The following is a 22,306-nucleotide window of genomic DNA, read 5'->3' as shown; positions in this document are numbered from 1 at the left end:
GAAATATAAGATCTCATAATGTTGGAGTCTTGACAGGTAACAGACTGATTTGAAGGCAAATTGTAGATAGGAGGTTAGTAATGATGTAAATTTTTCATGTAGTACTATCATATCCTGCACACCCCTTGAGGGTACATGGCAAGAATTTGATGAATGCTTTTCAAAAAAAGATTTTCACAGTTTAGCTTGCAGTTATTTAAGTAACTTGTTAAATCCATTTGTGTCTGTAGTATCACTTAGGTCAGAGAATACATAATGCTCAGATCATAAAGAATGCATAGCACATTATTTGCATTTCCTATTGTATTCAATGAGATCTTTCAGTGTTCTTATCCTTATTACTTCACTTTTGTCTTCTTGTCTTAAGAATACTTTTCTGTCTCTTACCCACACATATTTAACTTTCCCACTTGCTCTTTTGTCTGGTAAAGCAATTACTTATTAGATAAAGTTAGGATTTTAATTGTTCATGAAAATCTTCTGCACTAATCTTTTCTGGATGGAGTAGGCAGAGGCACTTTTATGGTGCAGTTGAATAATAAGCAGTTTATTGTCCGATTCCCTGCTGGATGGCAATCTGTGTGCATGCACTGTATCTCATTTGCTAATCCCAGTAGTGATGCTAGCTTATTCATTATTTGGCACCTCTAGTAGTTCATTTATTTCAATGCTGTTTGACTAGAACACCATGTATATCATTTATTTCCCATTCCAGGTCATATCTGTTGTTTAAATAGTTTTATTTCATTCATCAGCACCGCATTTGTTTTGGTTATTTCTTGAATTAATTTTTCATTATAATGAAATTTATTCTTTAGATCTTGAATACAGCCAAAAATTGAATTCAAAGTGAATTCAAAAATTTCAGATTATTAATCTCAGTTTTGAAAAGCTCCTCCCACAGAGCTGTCTCCTTTATTTTTTTCCTTTATGCCAATTACATCTTCTTGTATTCGCTCCCTAAATTTTCTGAACAGTTTCACTGCCTACCTTGATTATCTTAAAGTGGATCACTGTGGGGTACTGTTGACAGGTAGTTGGACACAAGCATGTTTAAGGCTATACAGCCCTTTATCTTTGTTTAATAGATTCGTCTATCCACTATTTACAATGTAGTTTCAATTACTAGTTTTTCAAAAATCACTTAACGGAATTAAATAGTCCACGTCGACATTTGACATCACAAGTAGAATAACCTGTGCATGTTATTTAAAAGAAAGTTGCACTAAATGCATTTTTTTTAAGCCCACCAAATTTCAGTCGACCTTTTGCATATTACTAGCTGGATTTGTTTTTTGTTTCCAGTAGTTAAAGGGAAAGACTATTGAAGAGAGAGAGAGAGAGAGCAGATATATCATGCAAGTAGGATGCACTTAGTAGTGCATAATTACTCAAATTTATCGACTTCTTCCATAAGCTGTCATTGTAACTTGAATACCCCTTGAGGAAATTGATGATAATGATGGACTTTGACCAACTGCTTTATTTTTTACCCAATTCTCAGATTCATAAGTTTAACTGGTTTAGATGCTGTCTATTCCTTTGTATGTGGCTATAACATTTTTGTCAATTTAATTCAAATGGCTCACTAATTTAACAGCTATGATTGTTGTGATATTTTCATATTTAATTTACCATCTTCACTAAAAGCTGTGTTTAACAGCCAAAATGTTTTTCTACATATTTCACTGAGACTCATTATTTTTGTAGTTTTTCTCTTTTTTTTTTTTATTGCTGATTTTCATACCAAATTTATCAAAAGTTATTTAATTTAATTAACAGTTCAAAAGACTTGTAATAGATTTTTTTAGGAGAATACCATCATTTGTATAAGCAAAGAATTCAGTTTAACATGAAAGCCTGTGTAGCTCAGTGGATGTGGCATTTGAATACCACGGCGTTTCACCACACAAAGGAAGAGTTGCTTCCGAATCTAGTTGACAACTAGAGGAAATTTTTCTAAGTACCTCCGTAGCACAATTGGAAGAATGACAGTACGTTGCACCCCCCCCCTCCCCAATTAGAAAAGACCTAAGTTCGATTCCCATCATGACCGGAGGAATTTTTACATGGACTTTTTCAATTGAAGGTGAGTTAGCCGATCTCATACAGAGGCAGCAGGGTTTTTTTCTCCCAGAAATGGGGTTTTTCATCTTGCATACAGATAAATCGGCCATTCAGAACACATGCAATTTACATACAAAAAATACTTGTTGTGGTGGTGGGCAGTAGATGGCGCTGATGTAGTCGATGGGTAGTAGAGGTTCGGTGTAGTGGTGAAGATGGAGTTGTACAGTGGGCGTCCTCCTGTGATGAGTCTTTGGACTCCTTGGAGGTGTCACGAATAATAATAATAATAATTAACATTTATATCTGAATTACAAGTTTAACGCCACTTTCCTTTAGTATGTGATCCAAAAAAGAGATGAATAATAGCAGAGATAATGTGCACTGTTATATTATACCTTATTTTAGATCCAACTAATTTCCTGCATCCTTCAATTCTAAGCTGCTGACTTATAATTTAAGTACAGGCTAAGTGTAATGTTTCAATCAACTTTTCTTCTGCCTCTTCATATTATCTTTTTCAGACCTACAAAACTTAAATATAGATCACTGTTATATTTCTATGATTTCTTGAACCACCTCTTTCTCAAGTAGACTTACATTCATCTTATTTGGAATATTCAGTATGGAAATTCCTCTGTAATTCTCATATTCGGTTTACTTCCCTTTTCATAGAAACAGGATCTGAGAGCTCTATTTCAATTATCTGAAATTAAATCTTCTGTTCTGAATTATCTGCAGGATGACCACTATAAGACGTTCATATCACCATATTTGAGCATTATTGTAAAGAACATGATATATGTAAATATCAGGTCAAATATCTACTTCAAAGTTCATGTGAAATCTGAGATACTTATTGTGATAGATTATTCTACCTTACACAGAGATATGCACTCTGATGTGTATTCCTTATGAATACTTACTATTACTGTTTCTGTCACGACTAATCTCATTTAACAATGCTTCGAAGTAATATTATTCCACACATCCAGAATATTTTCAGTTTTTATCTCATATTTACTCATTTACTTCTTTAGTTCTCTTCCCTCCATTTCTAAACTTTTTGCAATATCCTCCAGAATATTTTGCCAATCTTCAGGATATGTTTCCCATGACTTGTTTAGCAACTTTTAAGCACAGCCTTGTTTATGTTTTTTGTGTATTCATTTGTGGCACCTGAAGACTTGCTTGACATGAGCTTTTGATAAGAGGTCTTTTTCAGAGCTATCCCTAACATCTGGAGTCTATCATGTAGGGTTATCCTTGAAAACAAATTCATCATATATCCCTGGATGAATAAATCAACATATTCTTCAGATTTTGTCACAAGTTTCCAGGGTTTGGTTTTCAATCATTTTTTGTTTTTTTTCTGCAGTAATATTAGTATACTTTAATCAATGGTTTGCCTCTGATAGAACAAATTTGACTCTATGTGAAACTTTAACACAAAAGTTTCCTTTCAACAAATTTAATAATGACTATTTCCTGTCCTGAGCAAAATTCCAGCAGGAACTTATTATTTTTGGCTTTGCTGTGGTCTCTAAATCTTCCTAAAACATTTTTATATGCATGAGAATCATAACTATAACATCTGTATTCTTATTTATAAATATCTCCAAAACCATCTCACATATGTAAATGAGCAAGTTAAGCAGTATCTCACTAAAGGGTGTCAGCTGCAATTTAGAAGCAGCTTCTTTACTGACAAAAGTATCACTGATTTTTGAAATTAGTGATACTATTACTGCTTGCTGCTATCAACATTTGAATTTTACTTCTGAACTGCAGCTAAATTCCTATTTCCTCAGTAGCTGGCTCATTTTTATGTACGAGATTTTTTTAAAATGAGATCTTTTTTTTTTTTTTTTAAGATAAAGTAAAAAATTCAGTGAATATCAGGACCAAGTAAGTTGTATGATAAAATCTGTAGGTGTTTGCAACATTTCCCTTTTTTTCCTCTTATTTTTATAATCAACCCTCCATTTTTGGCCAAACATGCAGAAACTGTCAAGGGAGCTTTAAACAACATAAAAATAATATTCAGAATTTCGAAACAAGAACAGCCAAATGGACCTGTAAAAAAAAGATCTGAGGAGGAAGCACCCTCCCCCCCCCAAAAAAAAAAAAAATCTACTTCATTTTACTCTGACTTGCAACTTTCAGTTGCATCAGACTGGATTTTTCTGGAGAACTTAAACAAAATGGAACTTGTAGAGGTACCTACAAGAGGAAATGACTATCCTTCGATCTTCTCTTCATTCTAGTCTGAATAGCTAAAGTTTTTAAGAAATACCAAAAAAAAAAAAAAAGAACTATATTCCAAATATGACCAAAATCAGTTGAACAATGAGATCTTTAACATTGTCTGTGAGCATGACCAATCCCCTTACAACTTCCCTCTTTATTTTTGTCCAAGTGAGCTGAAATTCTTAGGGAAGCATAAACAATGTAAGGAAAAACTATATTCCAAATCTGACTGAATAATGTACATACAGATGCCTATGAGAACTATATTCAAATATAATAGAGACCAGTTGAATGATGCACTTTTAGAGGTAGCTGAAGAAGGCATGCATATGTAGTTATGCCCTATAAACATCTATATAGAGAATAAAAATACGAGGGGGTGGGGGATACCCAAAAATAACCAGAACCTGAAACTGGTGTGAGCACATTTTCTAGTTATGGATGATGCCACTAGGCATCGTGAGTGTGCAGTTATGGTAAGTGTCCAGTCTGGCAAGTGGCCATCCTTTGTGAACTGGTCCATTGTTCTGGCTGCTTTTTTGTTAGTGCTTACAAGCAAGTTTGGCAGTTTTGTAATGGCTGACCACAAAGAACAGAGAGTGTGAGTGAAATTGTTTTCTTTTGGATAAAACTGCAGTTGAAAGTATTGTTATGCTTCATCAAGCCTTTAAGGATGATGCTTTAGGTAAAATGCCGATTGGAAAAGGTCAACGAGTGGTTTTCCCATTTTAAAAATGAGGACATGTCAGCTGAAGACTAACCGTAATCTAGCTGACCTTCGACAAGCAGAAACGATGAAAACATTGAAAAGGTTTGCAGGCAATCAATTAAGATCATCGAAAGACCATTGGTATCCCCTCAAATATAGAGAATAAAACCTCAATAGATTAAAGATAAGCTCCTTAAACTAAGAACTGTCATCATCCAAATTTTCCATTATGAAATTTGTTCACATCCTTTTACTTGAAATTGATTTTCATCCAAGAGGTAGAGCTTCATGTTTAGTGAGTGTCCAAATTTTAAGTGCATTAAAAAAAAATCATTTTAATATTTATGTGATATCTCCTGATTGCTTATCTTTTTGTCTTTTTTACACTCAGTAACACCTGTTATTAGTATGCTATTTCTATAAAAATAAAGATAGAAGCCAAAGAACTATAGAAATAGCATACTAATAGCAGGTGTTACTGAAAATCAAAAAGACAAAAATACAAGCAATCAGGAGACATCGCAAAAATAATAAAATGATTTTTTTTTTTAATGCACTTGAAATCTGGACACTCACCAAATATGAAGTCTATCTCTTGGATGGAAATCAATTTCAAGTAAAAGGATGTGAACAAATTTCAGAACGGAAAATTTGGATGATGAGACTTATTTGTCTTATAGCCTTCAGAGAATGTTCTCTTAGGGAAGTAGAGAAATTTGCTTTACATCCTAAGAGGAGCAGCTTATAAAGAAAAAAGGAAAAATTGATTTCTGTTGATTAAAATAGCAAAATAAGAAATGATTTCCAGACAAATTATGAATCCTAGACAAGCAGAATTTTGGAGAAAAGGACAAAGACAATAGTAATGTTACGTAGCTAGATTCTACTCAGAACAGAGTAATCATTAGTAATATTATTCATATTTATAAATTTAGTGTCACAAAAACACGTGTTAAAAAGATTATTTTATTAATTATTAATAAAATAAAACTTCACGTTTCGACCCCTGTATCGAGGATGATACAGGGGTCGAAACGATTTTCTGATGATGCATGTATCATCATCAGAAAGATACATGCATATAAGGAACCAAGCTACATGCTCTAGCCCTATATACCGGTAAACTAAATTTACGTAGTTAATTAATCCTTTTTCCTAGCCTGCCCTCTAGTGATAAAAAAAATTAAAATAAAATAATGAAATTAAATTAAATAAATAAATAAAAATAATTACAACTACAATAAACTGCTAAAGTCCTCATGTATTAATATTCTTCTGGATTTGTACAGTTCTGATTGTTATAATATGATTTCCTTCAGTTGCTATTGAATGTTACAAATACTTCACCAGGTTGTCTTCTTGTAGTGGGATTTTTCTTTGGCTAGTTTGGGTTGTTATACAGGTTGTAGATGGGTCCTCCACATTCTTGGAATGGTTAGGTCATTATTTTTGTTGAGATTTGGGTTATGTTTGAGCATTTTACAAAATTTCCTCTCAAACCAGGTTTTGGTGGGGTGTAGGGACTTGGTATTTTTCCAATCAATTCTGTGGTATATTTGGAGTGCGTGGTCAGAAAGGCCGGAAATTTTTATAATCAAGTATAATTTTTATACTTGATTATAAAAACTATCACTAAACTTCAATTATAAATTTAACAGATGATTAATTAGGATTACCTTAATTCTCATTAAGTGCTGATAGCGCTGAGATCCCATATTTTTTAGCATATGAGCCTCATCAAATATAACATAGTGAAACTCAATACGTTTGAAGAGACCCCGATCTTCTGGACTGCTGGTAATCATATTGTATCTAAACATAAAATTATTGGGCATAAATTAGGTAGCAAATAAAAGAAGAAAATTTAGGTATTTAATGTGTCGTTTGTGTTCGTCTTGTCTAATTGGGATAGTTCGCCCTGTTTCCCCTATGTATGGTACATGTGCATTGTATTTTGTATACCCCTGGGTAGGCTAGGTGTGGAAGAGGATCTTTAGAACTGAGTAGGTGTCTTAACTTATTCAGAGGTTAAAAGGGGTATTTGATGTTGTATTTAATGTTGTATTTGTGTAGTGTTCTGTCTACTTTTTCAGAAATGCCTCTAAGGAATGGAAATAGCATTCCTGAAATCTTTTTTGTTCTTACTGGTATCTTTGTGGAGGATCTTGTGAATAGTTTTTTTACTGTATCCATTTTTTATAAATGTTTGGTTGATGATCTTGTATTCCTGGTTTAGAGCTTGTTCATTAGAACAAATAGTTTGAGCTCTGTGTTAAAGGGTGCTTATGATACCTAGTTTTTGTGTTGGGTGGTGGTAAGAATTTTTGCGTATGTATTGGCCTGTGTGTGTAGGTTCGCGGTAGACTGAGAAGGAGAGAGACAGCCAGAGGGAAAATGTGTGATAAGCGTATCTAGGAACGGAAGAGAGTTGTTTTTTTTTCCATTTCAATGATGAATTGGATGCATTTCTGTTGTTTGTTCAGGTGGCTAAGGAATGTATCTAGTGCTTCGCAGCCGTGGGGCCAAATGGCGAAAATATCGTCGACGTATCTGAGCCAAATTTTGGGCATTAGGCACGCCAATTCTAGAGCTCGTTGCTCAAAGTCTTCCATATAAAAGTTCACTATTGGGGGGGGAAAGTGGTGAGCCCATGGCTGTACCCTCTTTTTGAAGGTAAAAATTGTTTTGCCACATGAAATATCGGAGTGGAGTACGTAGGCAAAGAGGGCCATGATGGCGTGTGGAAATATGTTCTGTAAGAGCAAGACAGTGTCATTGATTGAAACATTGGTGAAAAAGGAAGCTATGTCAAAACTGACTAATAAATGTTGGTCGTTGAGTGTAATGTTTTTAATTTTATTTATGAAATGTTGTGTATTTTTTATGTAGGAAGGGGACTTATCTACCAATTCCTTGAGTGTGGCCGTTAATTTTTGGCTAAGTGATAATTTGGGCTGTCAATTTCTTCAACAATCAAACATAGTGGTGTGTCTGTTTTGTGTATTTTTGGTAGGCCATAAATTCTGGGCACGCGGGCATAATGAGGTATTAATTATTTTTTTTTTTTTTTTTTGTTTCTTTGGGCCATGTGTGGATGGATTTGATTAATTCAGTGTTTTCTTTTTGTTACGTTTTGTGGGGTTGTAGTTTACCATTTGTTAGGTGTTGTGGTCCGATATCAAATGGTTCCTTTTTTCGTGTCCCTAAAGTTATAAATATGAATGCTGATCACCATGTAACCTTAAAAGAAAGAATCATCATATTCCATGGAGATGGGACCCACAAGCAGTGCAGCTTCTATGTTAAGCTAAAGATACGTATTTCCTTGTTAACGAATCGACCAGTCATTTTGAAACGATGTAGAGACAGCAACTTAATACCGAACTGCATTAAACTAAAGAAGAAGTTTAAATCAGCCAAAGCGCTCCATATTTATGCCCGGTTGTAAAAAGCTTTATTACGAGAACAAATCCACGAGGCACATAAAAACCTAGCATCTACCCAAGCCAAAGTTCTACAACTTAAATTAGAGCTATCCACCTACATTATTCCAGAAATTTGGGAGATTTTAGACAGGATCACAGACTACTCGGCCAAGCACTCATTACTGAAAAACAAAGAAAAATTAATAATGAATTTCAAGTCTTACAACAACAACAGAAAAGCACAAGACCATCAGGATGCCATAATGAAAAGAACAGCCAATCACAAACCGACATCAAAAGGAGCAGTCAACCGCCCACAAAAGAAATTAGGAGCAACCAACCACCATCAGACCACAGCTTCGTTATTAACCTATCAAACCACAATCTCAACCAAGGTGAACTCTCACTGCTAAAGAAAGGTTTGAACTACGCCATTGCTCCGAAGTTAGTGAACAAACTTGATATCATTTATCATATCGAGAGAGGTTTAAGATCCCTCCCCACCAATCTAGCTGATAGAATACGAATGGAAACATCGCGTATACTAAATTCAAACAAAAAACTAAGCAGTAACTTAAACAAAACCGAAAATCTGGCCCTTAAATCCTTAAAAAATAACCAAGATATTATAATCACGAAAGCAGATAAAGGTAACGTCACTGTCCTTTTAGACGTACAACATACATTGAAAAAATGAACCATTTGATATCGGACCACAACACCTACCAAATGGTAAACTACAACCCCACAAAATGTAGCAAAAAGAAAACAACTGAATTAATCAAATCCGTCCACACATGGCCCGAAGAAACAACAAAAAAATTAATACCTCATTATGCCCACGTGCCCAGAATTTATGGCCTGCCAAAAATACACAAAGCAGACACACCACTATGTCCGATTGTTGAAGGAATTGACAGCCCAAATATCACTTACGCAAAAAATTAGCGGCCACACTCAAGGAATCGGTAGGTCAGTCCCTTTCCTATATAAAAAATACACATTTCATAAATAAAATTAAAAACATTACATTCAACGACCAAGATTTATTAGTCAGCTTTGACATAACTTCCCTTTTCACCAATGTCCCAATCAATGACACTATCTTGCTCTTACAGAACATATTTCCACACGACATCACGGACCTCTTTGTCCACGTACTCCACTCTGGATATTTCGTGTGGCAAAACAATTTTTATCTTCAAAAAGAAGGTACAGTCATGGGCTCACCACTTTTCCCCCCAATAGCTAACTTTTATATGGAAGACTTTGAGCAACGTGCTCTAGAGACAGCATGTCTAAAGCCCAAAATTTGGCTCAGATACGTCGACGATATTTTCGCTATTTGGCCCCACGGCCGTGAAGTACTAAATACATTCCTTAGCCACCTAAACAAACAACACAAATGTATCCAATTCACCATTGAAATGGAAAAAAACAACTCTCTTCCGTTCCTAGACACACTTATCACACGTTTTCCCTCTGGCTGTCTCTCCTTCTCAGTCTACCGCAAACCTACAGACACAGGCCAATACATACACAAAAATTCTTACCGCCATCCAACACAAAAACTAGGTGTCATAAGCACCCTTTAACACAGAGCTCAAACTATTTGTTCTAATGGACAAGCTCTAAACCAGGAATACAAGATCATCAACCAAACATTTATAAAAAATGGATACAGTAAAAAAACTATTCACAAGATCCTTCACAAAGATACCAGTAAGAACAAAAAAGATTTCAGGAATGCTATTGCCATTCCTTAGAGGCATTTCTGAAAAAATAGAAAGAACACTATTTAAATACACCTTTAAACTCCCGAATAAGTTAAGACACCTACTCAGTTCTAAAGATCCTCTTCCACATCTAGCCCACCCAGGGGTATACAAAATACAACGCACATGTAATATACCATACATAGAGGAAACAGGGCGAACTATCCCAATTACAAGACAAACACAAACGACACATTAAATACCTCCATTTTGGAAAAACCAGCCTTTCTGACAACGCACTCCAAACATACCACAGAATTGATTGGAAAAATACCAAGTCCCTACACCACACCAAAACCTGGTTTGAGAGGAAATTTAAAGAGTCATGTGAAATGCTCCAACATAACCTAAATCTCAACAAAGATGACCTAACCATTCCAAGAATGTGGAGAACCCATCTACACTCTGTATAACAACCAAAACTAGCCAAAGAAAAATCCCACAACAAGAAGGCAACCTGGTGAAGTGTTTATAACATTCAACAGCAACTGAAGGAAATCATATTATAACAATCAGAAACTGTACAAATCCAGAAGAATATTAATACATAGGACTTTAGCAGTTTATTGTAGTTGTAATCTTTTTTTATTTTTTTTTTTATTTTAATTTTTTAAAATTTATTTTATTTATTTATTTTTTTTTTTTTTTTTTTTATCACTAGAGGTCAGGCTTGGAAAAAGGATTAATTAACTACATAGATTTAGTTTACCTGTATACTGGGCTAGAGCATATAGCTTGGTTCCTTATACGCATGTATCCTGATGATGATGATGACCACGATACAGGGGGTCGAAACATCAAGTTTTATTATATTATTAATTAATAAAATAATATTTTTAACATGTTTGATTTTGTGTCCCTAAATTTATAAATATGAATGCTGATCACTGTGTAACCTTAAAAGAAAGAATTAGTAATATTATGCCCATTTGAGGACAGTGATGTCATCAGAATGGTCTGAGATACAGCAGCATATAGAAGATTTGAGGCAGGAAGTAACATCATCTAGTGTGCACATGATTAAAAATGAATATCCTACTGAAATAAAGAAATTGCACTAAAGTTTTGAAAAGGATTTAGGGTTGAAGAGCTCTCAGGATATGAACTCTAAAATCAATTTAAAAAAAGTGACAGAATTTAAAAACAAGAGCCAAATATTAGAGTTTTAAGGGAAAATCTGGTTTTAAAAATGTCTCAGCTAGCAAAATAAAAACATCACAGTGGACAGAGGACAATAAAGCAGTCCATGGGGAAAAGTTCCCGGCTGGCAAGTCATAACGTTGAAGACCAGAGATATGAGAAAGAAAAATAAGACAAGCAAATAAATGGCTTCAATGGCTGAATCATATTCAACACAAAAATATCAAAAGAGATCTACTAATTATTAATACAGTGTCAAACTTGATACAGCAAATTCCTGAAGACCAATAAAATGGCTTCTTAAACAGACACTGCTATTAAATGTTAGCTGGGACCTTTTGGTAGTTAGTTAGAATGAGTAAATACATTATAGTGGTGTGTGTGTGTGTACATGCATGCACGCATGTGCACACACACTGTGTAAGAATTTGACAGCATTCAAGAATGTGCAAGCAGAGCTAATCTAAGATGGTATGGTCACTTAAACAGAATGTGAAGCGAAAAATTAGTAAAAGAGAAGCAGGAAAAAGATCCTGCGGAAAGCAAAGGTATAGGTGGATTAGGAGTGCTTTAGAGAAACGAAATAATCAAACCGACAACAAACAAATAATACACCAGTTTAAAAGACTGATAGGAAACAAGGCATAAAATTATAGTTATGTTGGAATATCATAATACCTGGTATAATAGCCCTTACTGTGAATGTCAGAAATGATAGATGTAAGATATGGATGGATCTAAGAGATGGACTAGAAAGAGAACAATTTATCAAGGAATGGAAGCCACAACTATGAGAATTTTGAATTAATTTAGCGAGACAGAGCATCAATAATAGAACCATATAAATAAATATATCAGAAAAGAACTGCATATTATTAATATTCAGAAATCTATAAGGAAACTACATTTATAAAATTCAATACCAATTAAAAGCAGAACTGCTGCAAAGTAATTTAAAGAGCACTGTGAGTTTTAAGAAATTAATAAAGATATTATTAAATCATGGTAGTTATAAAACATGAACAGTTACATTTATAACATGTAAAATAATAAATATGCAGAAAAATAATTTTTATACTTGATTATAAAAACTATCACTAAACTTCAATTATAAATTTAACAGATGATTAATTAGGATTACCTTAATTCTCATTAAGTGCTGATAGCGCTGAGATCCCATATTTTTTAGCATATGAGCCTCATCAAATATAACATAGTGAAACTCAATACGTTTGAAGAGACCCCGATCTTCTGGACTGCTGGTAATCATATTGTATCTAAACATAAAATTATTGGGCATAAATTAGGTAGCAAATAAAAGAAGAAAATTTAGAATTCATCTTTTTTAGGTTAATAAAATACATAAACTAAATTAAAATTATATAAGTGGATATTAGATCCAGCATTATTTCAAACCGAATGTAGAAACTATGAAAGTTTCGTAAATTCGAGTAAGCTCTATGGTCAACTTATTTTTACAAAACTTTCATAGTTTCTACATTCGGCTTTGAAATAATGCTGAATCTAATATCCATTTTACTTACATTTCCATTGTCAAACTGAAATCTTTTGGCTCTTTATTTTAGTAAATAAATTAAAATTATTTATGATAAGCTAAGACAATGTCTTTTATTTTTTTATTTTTTTTTTAATTAGAAGAGCAATGTTAAACTATGACTATGTGTTTCACTAAAGTTACAACTTCCTTCTTGCATAAATGATTACACCATCATCATCAAATTCCTGATATATACCCTTAAGGGGTGCAGAATATGATAGTACTACAAGAAAAATTTACATCATTACTAACTTCCTATCTACAATTTTCCTCCGAATCAGTCTGTTACCTATCAAGACTCCAACATCATCAAATCTTACATTTCTATTTTCTAAGGCACATTTTACTGTATCAATCCACTTATATCTTGGTCTTTCTCTGGGTAATTTTTTCCTGCCGACCTGGCAGAGAACACTTGTTTTCCTAATCTTTCCTCTCCCATTCTGTTTAAGTGACCATACCACGAGATTAGCTCTGCTAACACATCTTCCTGGATGCTGACAATATCAAGTTCTTTCCTAACATCCTCATTTTTAATATGATATTGCCATTGATGCCATCTGTTCATGCACCTAATCTTTCTCAGGACTCTCATATCTGCAGTCTCTAGTCTTTGGTCAAGTGTTTTACTTCTAACCCAGCTCTCAGATCCATAAGTTAAAATTGGTTTCAACATTGTCTCGTATACAGCTAATTTAGTGTTTTGGCTAATTTCTCTCTTATTCCATATAAATTTATTCATTTGACTTTCTATCATACCAGCTCTGTTGATTCTGTTGTCTATTTCCATATTTAACTTCCCATCTTCACTAAAAATCATGCCCAAGTAGCTGAAATGTTTTACTTGTTCTATAAGTTCTCCATTCACAATGCAGTTGATATTTTCAATGTTTTCTGCCTATTTTCATTGTCTTTGTTTTGTTATTGCTGACCTTCATACCATATCTATTAACAACAGTTATTCAATTTAGTCAGGGAATCTTGCAGATTTCTTTTCTGGCAGCCTCAACTCTCTGAAGATCAGTCACTCCACACACACACACACTATCCATCCCATTGATGTCTACCGCTTCCTCTTTTTCCAGGAACTTTACCTTCTATTACTGTTCTGAGAAGTGCCCCTTCCATCTTTTCTATGTCCAAAATATTTTAACTTTCTTCTGTCAATATCCTTAAGGAGTCTTAAAGTTCTACTGATCTTTTCTAACCCATTCATTTGTATGCCTTCCAGTATATGATATCCTCAACAGCTTTCTGTAACACCACATCTCAAAAGCAGATATCTGTTTCTTATCTGACTTCTTTAGGTTCCAAGTCTCACATCCATAAGTCGCTGTTGGAAAAACAACTGCATCCAAAATCCTCAACTTCGTTCCCATGGAGATAGATCCATCCTGCCAGATTTTAAGACAGGTCTCTGACTATTGTTTTAGCCATTCCTAATCTTTTTCTGATGTTTCCGAACAGCAATTCTTCATATTAATAATTTTTAATTAATTAATAATGGACCTCAGGTACTCAAACTTGCTGACTTCTTCAATTCTTTCTCCATTAAGGTACACTTGTTTCTCAAGAGCTTCTCTTTTTGTGTTTCCTTTGAGAACCATAATCTTTGTCTTGCTAGGATTGAGTTGAAGTCCTCTGTTATTACTGATCTTGTTAACTTTGTCAAGAATTAGCCCTAGTTCTTCCATGTCAAGGAGTACTGTATCATCAGCATACTCCAGATTACTGATCAATCTACCTCCTATCCTAATTCCTGTCTTGAGCTCATTCAATGCTTCACGCATGATGTCCTCCACATATTTCTCCTCACTAAACAAGTGAGGAGAAAGTAAACATCTTTGCCTGACTCCTTTTCCAACTTGAAACCAGTCAGTCAATCCAACACCTGTTCTTACAATGGCTTCTTGCTCCCTATACAAGTTGGCTATCAACCTGATAGTGTGTTGAGGAAAATCCATTCTTTTCATTACTTCCCACAGTTTCACATTTCACATACTCAACACAGTCAAAAGCTTTATAGTAGTCTAAGAAACATATCACCAGAGGGAGTCTGAATTCTTTATATTTTTCTATGATCTGTCTAAGGCAAAGGATCTGATCTCTGGTGCCCTTACCTTTCCTAAAACCTGCTTGTTTCTCAGGCATCTCTGCCTCAACTTTGGCCTCAATCCTATTAAGCATGATCTTCAATACAAATTTGCTTGCATGAGATATTAAACTAATAGTTCTATAATCCTTACACGCCTTCATATCACCTTTCTTATGTAGTGGTATGAAAACCGACTTCTTCCAGTCTCTAGGCCATGATCCTGTCTTCCATATCCTTGTAATCAGTGTATGAAATACTCCCAATCCCTCCATCCCCCTATGACCTTAATTAACTCTGATTGGATTCCACCTGCACCGTGAGCCTTACTGTTGTTAAGCTGTTTAACTACTCTTTCAACCTCATGCCTAAGTGGAGGAGGTTCCTAATCAGGTGAGAGGGCTCCACATTTTCTTTATCCACTCTGCTGTACAGTTCCTCACAGTATTCTTTCCATCTGTTTTTGATTTCCAACTCTTCTGTTAGTAATGCTCCATTTCTGTCTTTGATGACATTCAATTTAGGCTTAAACTTGTGCTCTAAGTCACAAACTAAATAAAACATTCTTATATAATTGTGCCTCCTCATCTGGAATGCTATTTCTACACATTTATTAGTATAAGAACTTTTCTTTCTCCTGCTTGTTGGCTCTTCTGACTTCTCTATGTAATCTCTTGTATTCTTCAGTCCCTGTGTCTCTTTGTTTTTCCAACCATCTTCTTTTGATTAGTTCCCATGTTGAATCTGATATCCATGGGTCTCTTGGTCTTCTTGTTGGGCCGAGATACTACTTTGTTGTATCCTGTATTATCACCTTGACTCCTTCCCAAAGCATTTCTGGTGAGTTCTCCTCATTAGTCTCCAAAAAATCATCCAACCGAGTTGATCTTTCTTCTGTGAATCCACTAGGAATTCTGTGGGACCATAGGCACAAATAAGTCTCATTGTCCAGTTCCCCATTCTGATATTTGCCAACATCACTCTACTTGAGACTGCCTTCCATTCAAGAAGATTAGCCTCATATTTTGTGTTGAATATATTATGGCTACTCCTCCTTTTCCTTGATTGTCATTGCCTGAATATAACATTTTGTATTTATTGCTCAGAAAGATCTCACCAATTTTTGTCTTTTTTGTTTCAGTCACCCCTATTATGTCGATCTGGTACTTATCAGATTCCTCAGTTAGCCCCATTTCTTTGCCATTCAGGCTTCTTATGTTGATAGTACCAATCTTGAACTCTGGTGATGCTAAGTTGTGGTTGGTTTTAGGATTTGTTCCAGTAGCTGACTTTTTGCTGTTCGCTTTGGTTCCCTGGCAAAAACAACAGGGCCTTGTTTAACCGGGCGACGCCCCAGCCGGCATGAAATTCTGTCATGTTGTACCATCGTTTTATGTTTTGGTTTAAGTGAATAAGAATACAATTTAGTCAGCTAAATCCTAAATTGCCAGCCCATCCATTCGCTCAATATCCGGGTAGATACCTAACAGGGTGCACCATGAGAAGGTGAGGATTGGACATTAGGTCAGAAGCCCTGGTCGGTTCTCCGCATTCCTTTAAAGGCTATGTGGAGGTCTCCTCTCAGTTATATAGCTTTGACCCTTAAGCACCCCATAAATGATTACAGGAATCAAAATTAATTCAAAGGTACAAGATGCTAAAATATTCACCAAAGTGTAAGGTATACAAAAGTACAAACAGTAAAAAAAACAGTATTCAGTGAACACGCTTAAGAACATGCCCCTCAAGTTATTGCTGACAATATTTCTATTGAACACATTAAGGAGAAACGTGAACAGATCACGTTTCTCCTTAATGTGTTCTACTAATGAAGAGTAGATGGATCAAGCAAGAAAGGTAACCAGCATGTGAAGGCAAAATCAAATTAAGAGAAAAAAAAAAAATCAACCAAACAGGCAAAAGGAAATCCTAAAGATTTTTTTTGTTATGTGGCAAGTAGAAAGAAGAATGACTATGGAAGTATAACTTTAATGAATGCAAATGGTACAGAGGCAAATGAAATTGTTGAGCTACTGAGTGACCATTTTGAAAGAATATTTGCAACCAAGATATTACAACAGATGTGGGAACAGAAGTTGAAGAATTGGACATACACCCTCTGTCCAAACAGAAACCGAACTTTTCGAAAATAGAAGAAACTAATGGCACCACCTGTTGTATCTTTTTGTTGTCAAAAGCGGCAACCTTCATTAGTGTTCTGTCAACTATTTATGACATTTGTTTCATTAGAAGCTGAGTTATAGTGCCAAGTGTGATAGAATGTTTTGACAAATGGTCGGAAAATGAGTTTCAAATAGAGAACTTCGAATGATTTTTGGTAACTTTTAAACTTGGTAAAAGTTTCATCGAAACGCATCAAATGCTTCAAAAAGCATACGGTGATGACTGTTTATCCAATACTCAAGTTTACGAGTGGTTTAAGTGATTTCAAAGTGGTCGTGAGATGCTTGAGGACGACGAAAAGCCGGGCCGTCCAAAAACTCGACTGAGCAAGTTAACATCCAAAACGTGCGTGATTTCATCAAAAAAACCTGAAATCGTTCGCGAGATCGATTGAAGATGAATTGGGGATTGCAAAATCAACTGTGCACAACATTTTGACCGAGAGTTTGGGCCTTCGTAAATTGAGTTCGCGATTTGTTTTCCACAAGTTGATGACCAAAAAGTGTATCGAATTGACAATTGCAAGGACCTCATAAAAACCACTTGTAATGATTCCAACTTCCTTGAAATGATCGTTACTGGTGAGAAAATATGGTTTTGAGTATGAGCCCGAAACAAAGCACCAGAGTGCTGAGTGGAGACCACCAGAAGAGGGGCATCTGAAGAAAAAGTAGCTTGGAGAAGTCGAAAGTAAAGACAATGTTGATTTGTTTCTACGATTTCTATCCACAAAGAATTCATTCAGCATGGCCGAACGTCAATGGTGAGTTTCATCTCAAAGTTTTGAAGCAATTGATAGCAGAATTTGTTGCGTATGGCATGAATATCGCGATGACCGACCATTCATCAAAACACACTGTCACTCTTGGCACTATAACTTGGCTTCTAATGAAACAAATGTCATAAACAGTTGACACAACACTAATGAAGGTTGCCGCTTTCGACAACAAAAAGATACAACAGGTGGCGTCACTAGTTTCTTCTATTTTCGAAAAGTTTAGTTTCTTTTTGGACAGAGAGTGTACTTAGTATATTGCAGAATCTGAATGCAAATGCAGCTGTGGGACTGGATGGGATATCAGCTCATGTTTTACAAGAATGTGCAGGGGAACTGGTGATGCCTTTAACTAGGCTGTTTCATTTAAGTCTCAGCTCTGGCAAAGTTCCAAGAGAGTGGAAAGAGGGCAAAATAATTCCTTAGCATAAAGGAGGATCTAATTCTGTGGTAGCAAATTATAGACCAATTAGCATCTCAGGATTGGTGGTAAAACTACTGGTTGATCAAAAAGAGAATTCAGGAATGGGTGGATAAGAATATGATATTCTATGAGGGGCAGCATGGCTTTGTGAAGGGTTGGTCATACCTTAGTAATTTATTAACATTTTTATAATAGATTTATAATTTATAAAAAATAAATTATTTTATAAAATAATTTTATAATTATTTTTATAAATAAATTTATATTTATAATAACAGCTGAGTTGGATAAAGGGAATGACTACACTATGATACTACTCAATTTTGCAAAGAGTTTGCATTTGACAGCATACTACGTATAACTCTTTTATGCAAAATACAACAAATGGGATGAATATGAAACTGGTGATATAAATAAAAGGGTGACTGATGGACAGATACCAAGGCCACGGGGCTCTGTGCTGGGATAACTGCTGTTTAATTTGTATATAAATGATACAGGAAATAATTTGAAGGGAGATATTCAAATTGTTTCATGTTTAATTAAGGTGATGTAGAGAGCTTGCAGGATGATTTAAATAGACTGACAGAGCATGGGCAAAACATAACAGATGTTAATTTAATGTAGAAAAGTGTAAAGTTATGCATTTTGGGATATAAAGATGAAAGCAGGGATCTGGGGATAGTAGAAGATAGAGAGCTGAAGTTTAGAGAGTGTACAGTGGTATCTCATTAATCCGAACCTCTTTAGTCAGAACCCTCCAGTAATCCAAACTGCGGTTTGAAAGAAAAAAAGTTTTATTACATATTATTTTGGGTACTATTATTTTTATTATTATTTATTTTATTATTATTACAGTACAGTATTTTTTTCATGCTGTCGATTGTATGGTTATACTGGAGGCCTATTTTGATTTATTGTATGTACACGTTTGCTTTTTTATACTGTACAGTATGTGCTGTATTGTCGGAATGAATCACAAATATACACAAAAAGAGGAAATTCAAAATGTGCATAATTTGGTTAAAAATATAAATCCAGATGTTGAAATTTCACAAACAGATGTTATGGAATGATTACAGTTAGAACCAAAAATGATGAAATCAAATCAGATGCTGAAATTATAAATATGACGCTACAGAATGAATTAGAAGACAATGATGATAATGAAGAACTCAAAGAAAAAAAAAAGTAAAACATGAAGAGGCAGCTGACAGTTTTAATAGTTTTAGAATGTGCTAAGCAGAATGATATGCCATTCCACAAAATTTTGTTGCTAATGCAGCTCCAAGAAGAAGCATTCGAAATAAGTTTCTTACAAGAAGCAAAAGAAAAGCAGTTACTTTTTTACAAAGAAATAAAAAACTTTTTTTTTCTGTTATTCTGTGAAACTTTTTTTGTGTTGTGTACAAGGTGATAATTTTTCCGCAAATTAAGTTACGTACTGAACTATGCAATTTTATTAAATCAAAATCCTCAACAATACAGGCACATACAAATTTAATTTTTTACTAAAATAAACTTGCATACTGTATTTTTTTTTTTACATTAAAGTACAGTAACTTTTTTCTCTCAGTTAATTTATTTACAGAATTAAATGGATATACCATTAGAATCTGATTATTTTTGTCTTAAACGCTAGTTATTGTTGTCTCTTGGGGGAAAATTCACTAATCCGAACGAGCACGGTTTTTATTAGTTCGGATTAGCGAGATACCACTGTATTACTAAAGTTGCCAGGGTAGCTCACAGGATTACTTGATTACTGAAGAACACACTAACAAGCAGAGATATGGGAGATATCATTCCTTTTTATAAAGTCTCGATATGATCATATCTAGATTACTGTGCTCAGGTCAGTCATCTGGGATGAGGAAGTCGTGGAGAGGATCAAGAATCGAGTGATCAAGTTGGTGACTGATCTATGGAATGCTCCCTATGAGGATAGATTAAGGATTTATGGAATTGCAAAAGTTGATTAACAGGTGGAGGAAAGGGAGGGGATATGATAGAAACATTTCAGTTACTTAAAGGGTTTTATAGGATTGATGCAGGGAAAATGTTTCCGCACTTGGTCAGTGGAGTCAGAACAAGAGTTGGATAAAGTGTGGTTGCCTTAGTCAGTTGTGAGTGCTTTGTTAATGATGATTTCAGGGAGGGGTATGATAGATAGGTGGGGGGGGTCTGGAAAGTTCTTATTAACACCTAGAACAAAAATTAATTAATTCTATGTCTTCTTATATATATCCTAAAAGAAAAGATATTTTCTGAAAAAAGATTTTTGCTAAAAATTTTTTTATCAATATTTTTATATGAAAAAACATTTTTGTTCTAGATGTTTATCAGAACTTTCCAGACACCCCCCCCCCATACTGTGTTGATAGTTTGTCTCCCACGATAAGTCTTAGGACTCCACAGAGGTGCCTATACAATAATAATAATGTTTATGAAAATGCTTAATAAGGAGACATCAAGGAGATCTTCCCCTTCTATGTCAACCACCACACATATCTATATCCCTCCTTGAATATATTTACTGAAGATACACTCCAAGCATCAATCAGTAACCCATTCCACATGCCACAAGAAGAACCATGCCCCTACTCAGCTTCCAGAGATGACACAAGTTCTCACTCCCAACATGAACTGCAAAATAAACCCCCCCCACACACACACATCGAATTATATGTCACCATTATATTTCCTCTCATTCAGACCCAAAAAGGAAAAGATAACTGCTTTTGAGATGCAGTGTTACAAAAGGCTGCTGAGGATATCATATACTGAAGGGTGAACAAATGGATGAGTACTAGAAAGGATCAGTAGAACTTTAAGGTTCCTTAAGGATATTGACAGAAGAAAGTTGAAATACTTTGAACACATTGAAAGGAGAAAAGAGGACTTCTCAGAACAGTAATAGAAGGTAAAGTTCCTGGAAAGAGGAAGAGGTAGACCATCAATGAGATAGATGAATGGTGTGTCTGGAGTGACTGATCTTCAGAGTTGAATCCTTCAGAAAAGCATACAACAGGACCACATGGAAGGGAGTGATGTGGCACATCACCGAGCATCTGAGTGACCATACATCTGTTGATGTCCAATGAAAGATGGATGGAAACCCAAATACACTAGATATATAATCTTGGCTACACAGATGGATCTTTTTGCATGTCTCCATCTCCACAGTCTGAGTGACCATACATCTGTTGATGTCCAATGAACAGATGGATGGAAACCCAAATACACCAGATATATAATCTTGGCTACACATCTGGATCTTTTTGCATGTCTCCATCTCCACAGACTCCAATTATGCAATGAAAATAGTCTTTTCACTGCATAATGTGAGACCACCATCTTGCACATTGAAGAACTAAAGTAAGTAGAAAGATTTCCATCTAAAATGGAAGTCCTGGATTATTCTAACCTTTAGCCTATCCATGATATTAAATATACTACAGATCACAAACATTCCATGGAGGAAGTAACACATGCAATATATACCTATGAATGATGAATATAGGTATGAAAAATGGGACTGGAGTTCTGTTCAGAAATCTAGCTGATACTATTATTTTTCATAAGCATATTTACATCAGTCATTAGTAACCACTAATAACATTATGTTCTAGCATAAAGACATGTATATGATGAGACCACCATCTTGCACACGGAAGGATTAAGAAAATTTTCTGCTAGCACTGGGAATCCTATACATACAGAGAAAACATCCAAGAAATAAAAAAAATAAAAAAAAGTCTTACTGACTATATTATTGTTCCTAATGACATTTACTGAATAGTTCAGGATGTAAGAACACAGAAGTGATTTAAAATAGTAAGCCATCACCATTTAATTTCAAATAAGGCAAAAGTAAGCATTCTACTGAAATGAAAAAAATGTGCAA

The 22,306-nt window shown here is 34.8% G+C and overlaps 1 protein-coding gene across 1 annotated transcript in view; it reads right to left on the bottom strand.

Moving 5' to 3' along the window:
• The window catches only part of LOC150099398 (SWI/SNF-related matrix-associated actin-dependent regulator of chromatin subfamily A containing DEAD/H box 1B-like), a 406,425-nt gene that overhangs the window by 195,346 nt on the left and 188,773 nt on the right, over positions 1-22,306 (bottom strand). Inside the window, exon 9 of the mRNA XM_090404492.1 lies at positions 12,508-12,643. Within this exon, the coding sequence (XP_090260618.1) occupies positions 12,508-12,643 (136 nt within the window). The remainder of the gene's footprint in view (positions 1-12,507; positions 12,644-22,306) is intronic.

This window comes from Typopeltis vanoorti, chromosome 14 (genome assembly GCF_054136105.1).
Source record: "Typopeltis vanoorti isolate ZY-2024b chromosome 14, IOZ_Tvanoo_1.0, whole genome shotgun sequence".
In the NCBI taxonomy this organism is placed as follows: Eukaryota; Metazoa; Arthropoda; class Arachnida; order Uropygi; family Thelyphonidae; genus Typopeltis; species Typopeltis vanoorti.
This window is presented reverse-complemented; position numbering and strand designations above follow the sequence as displayed.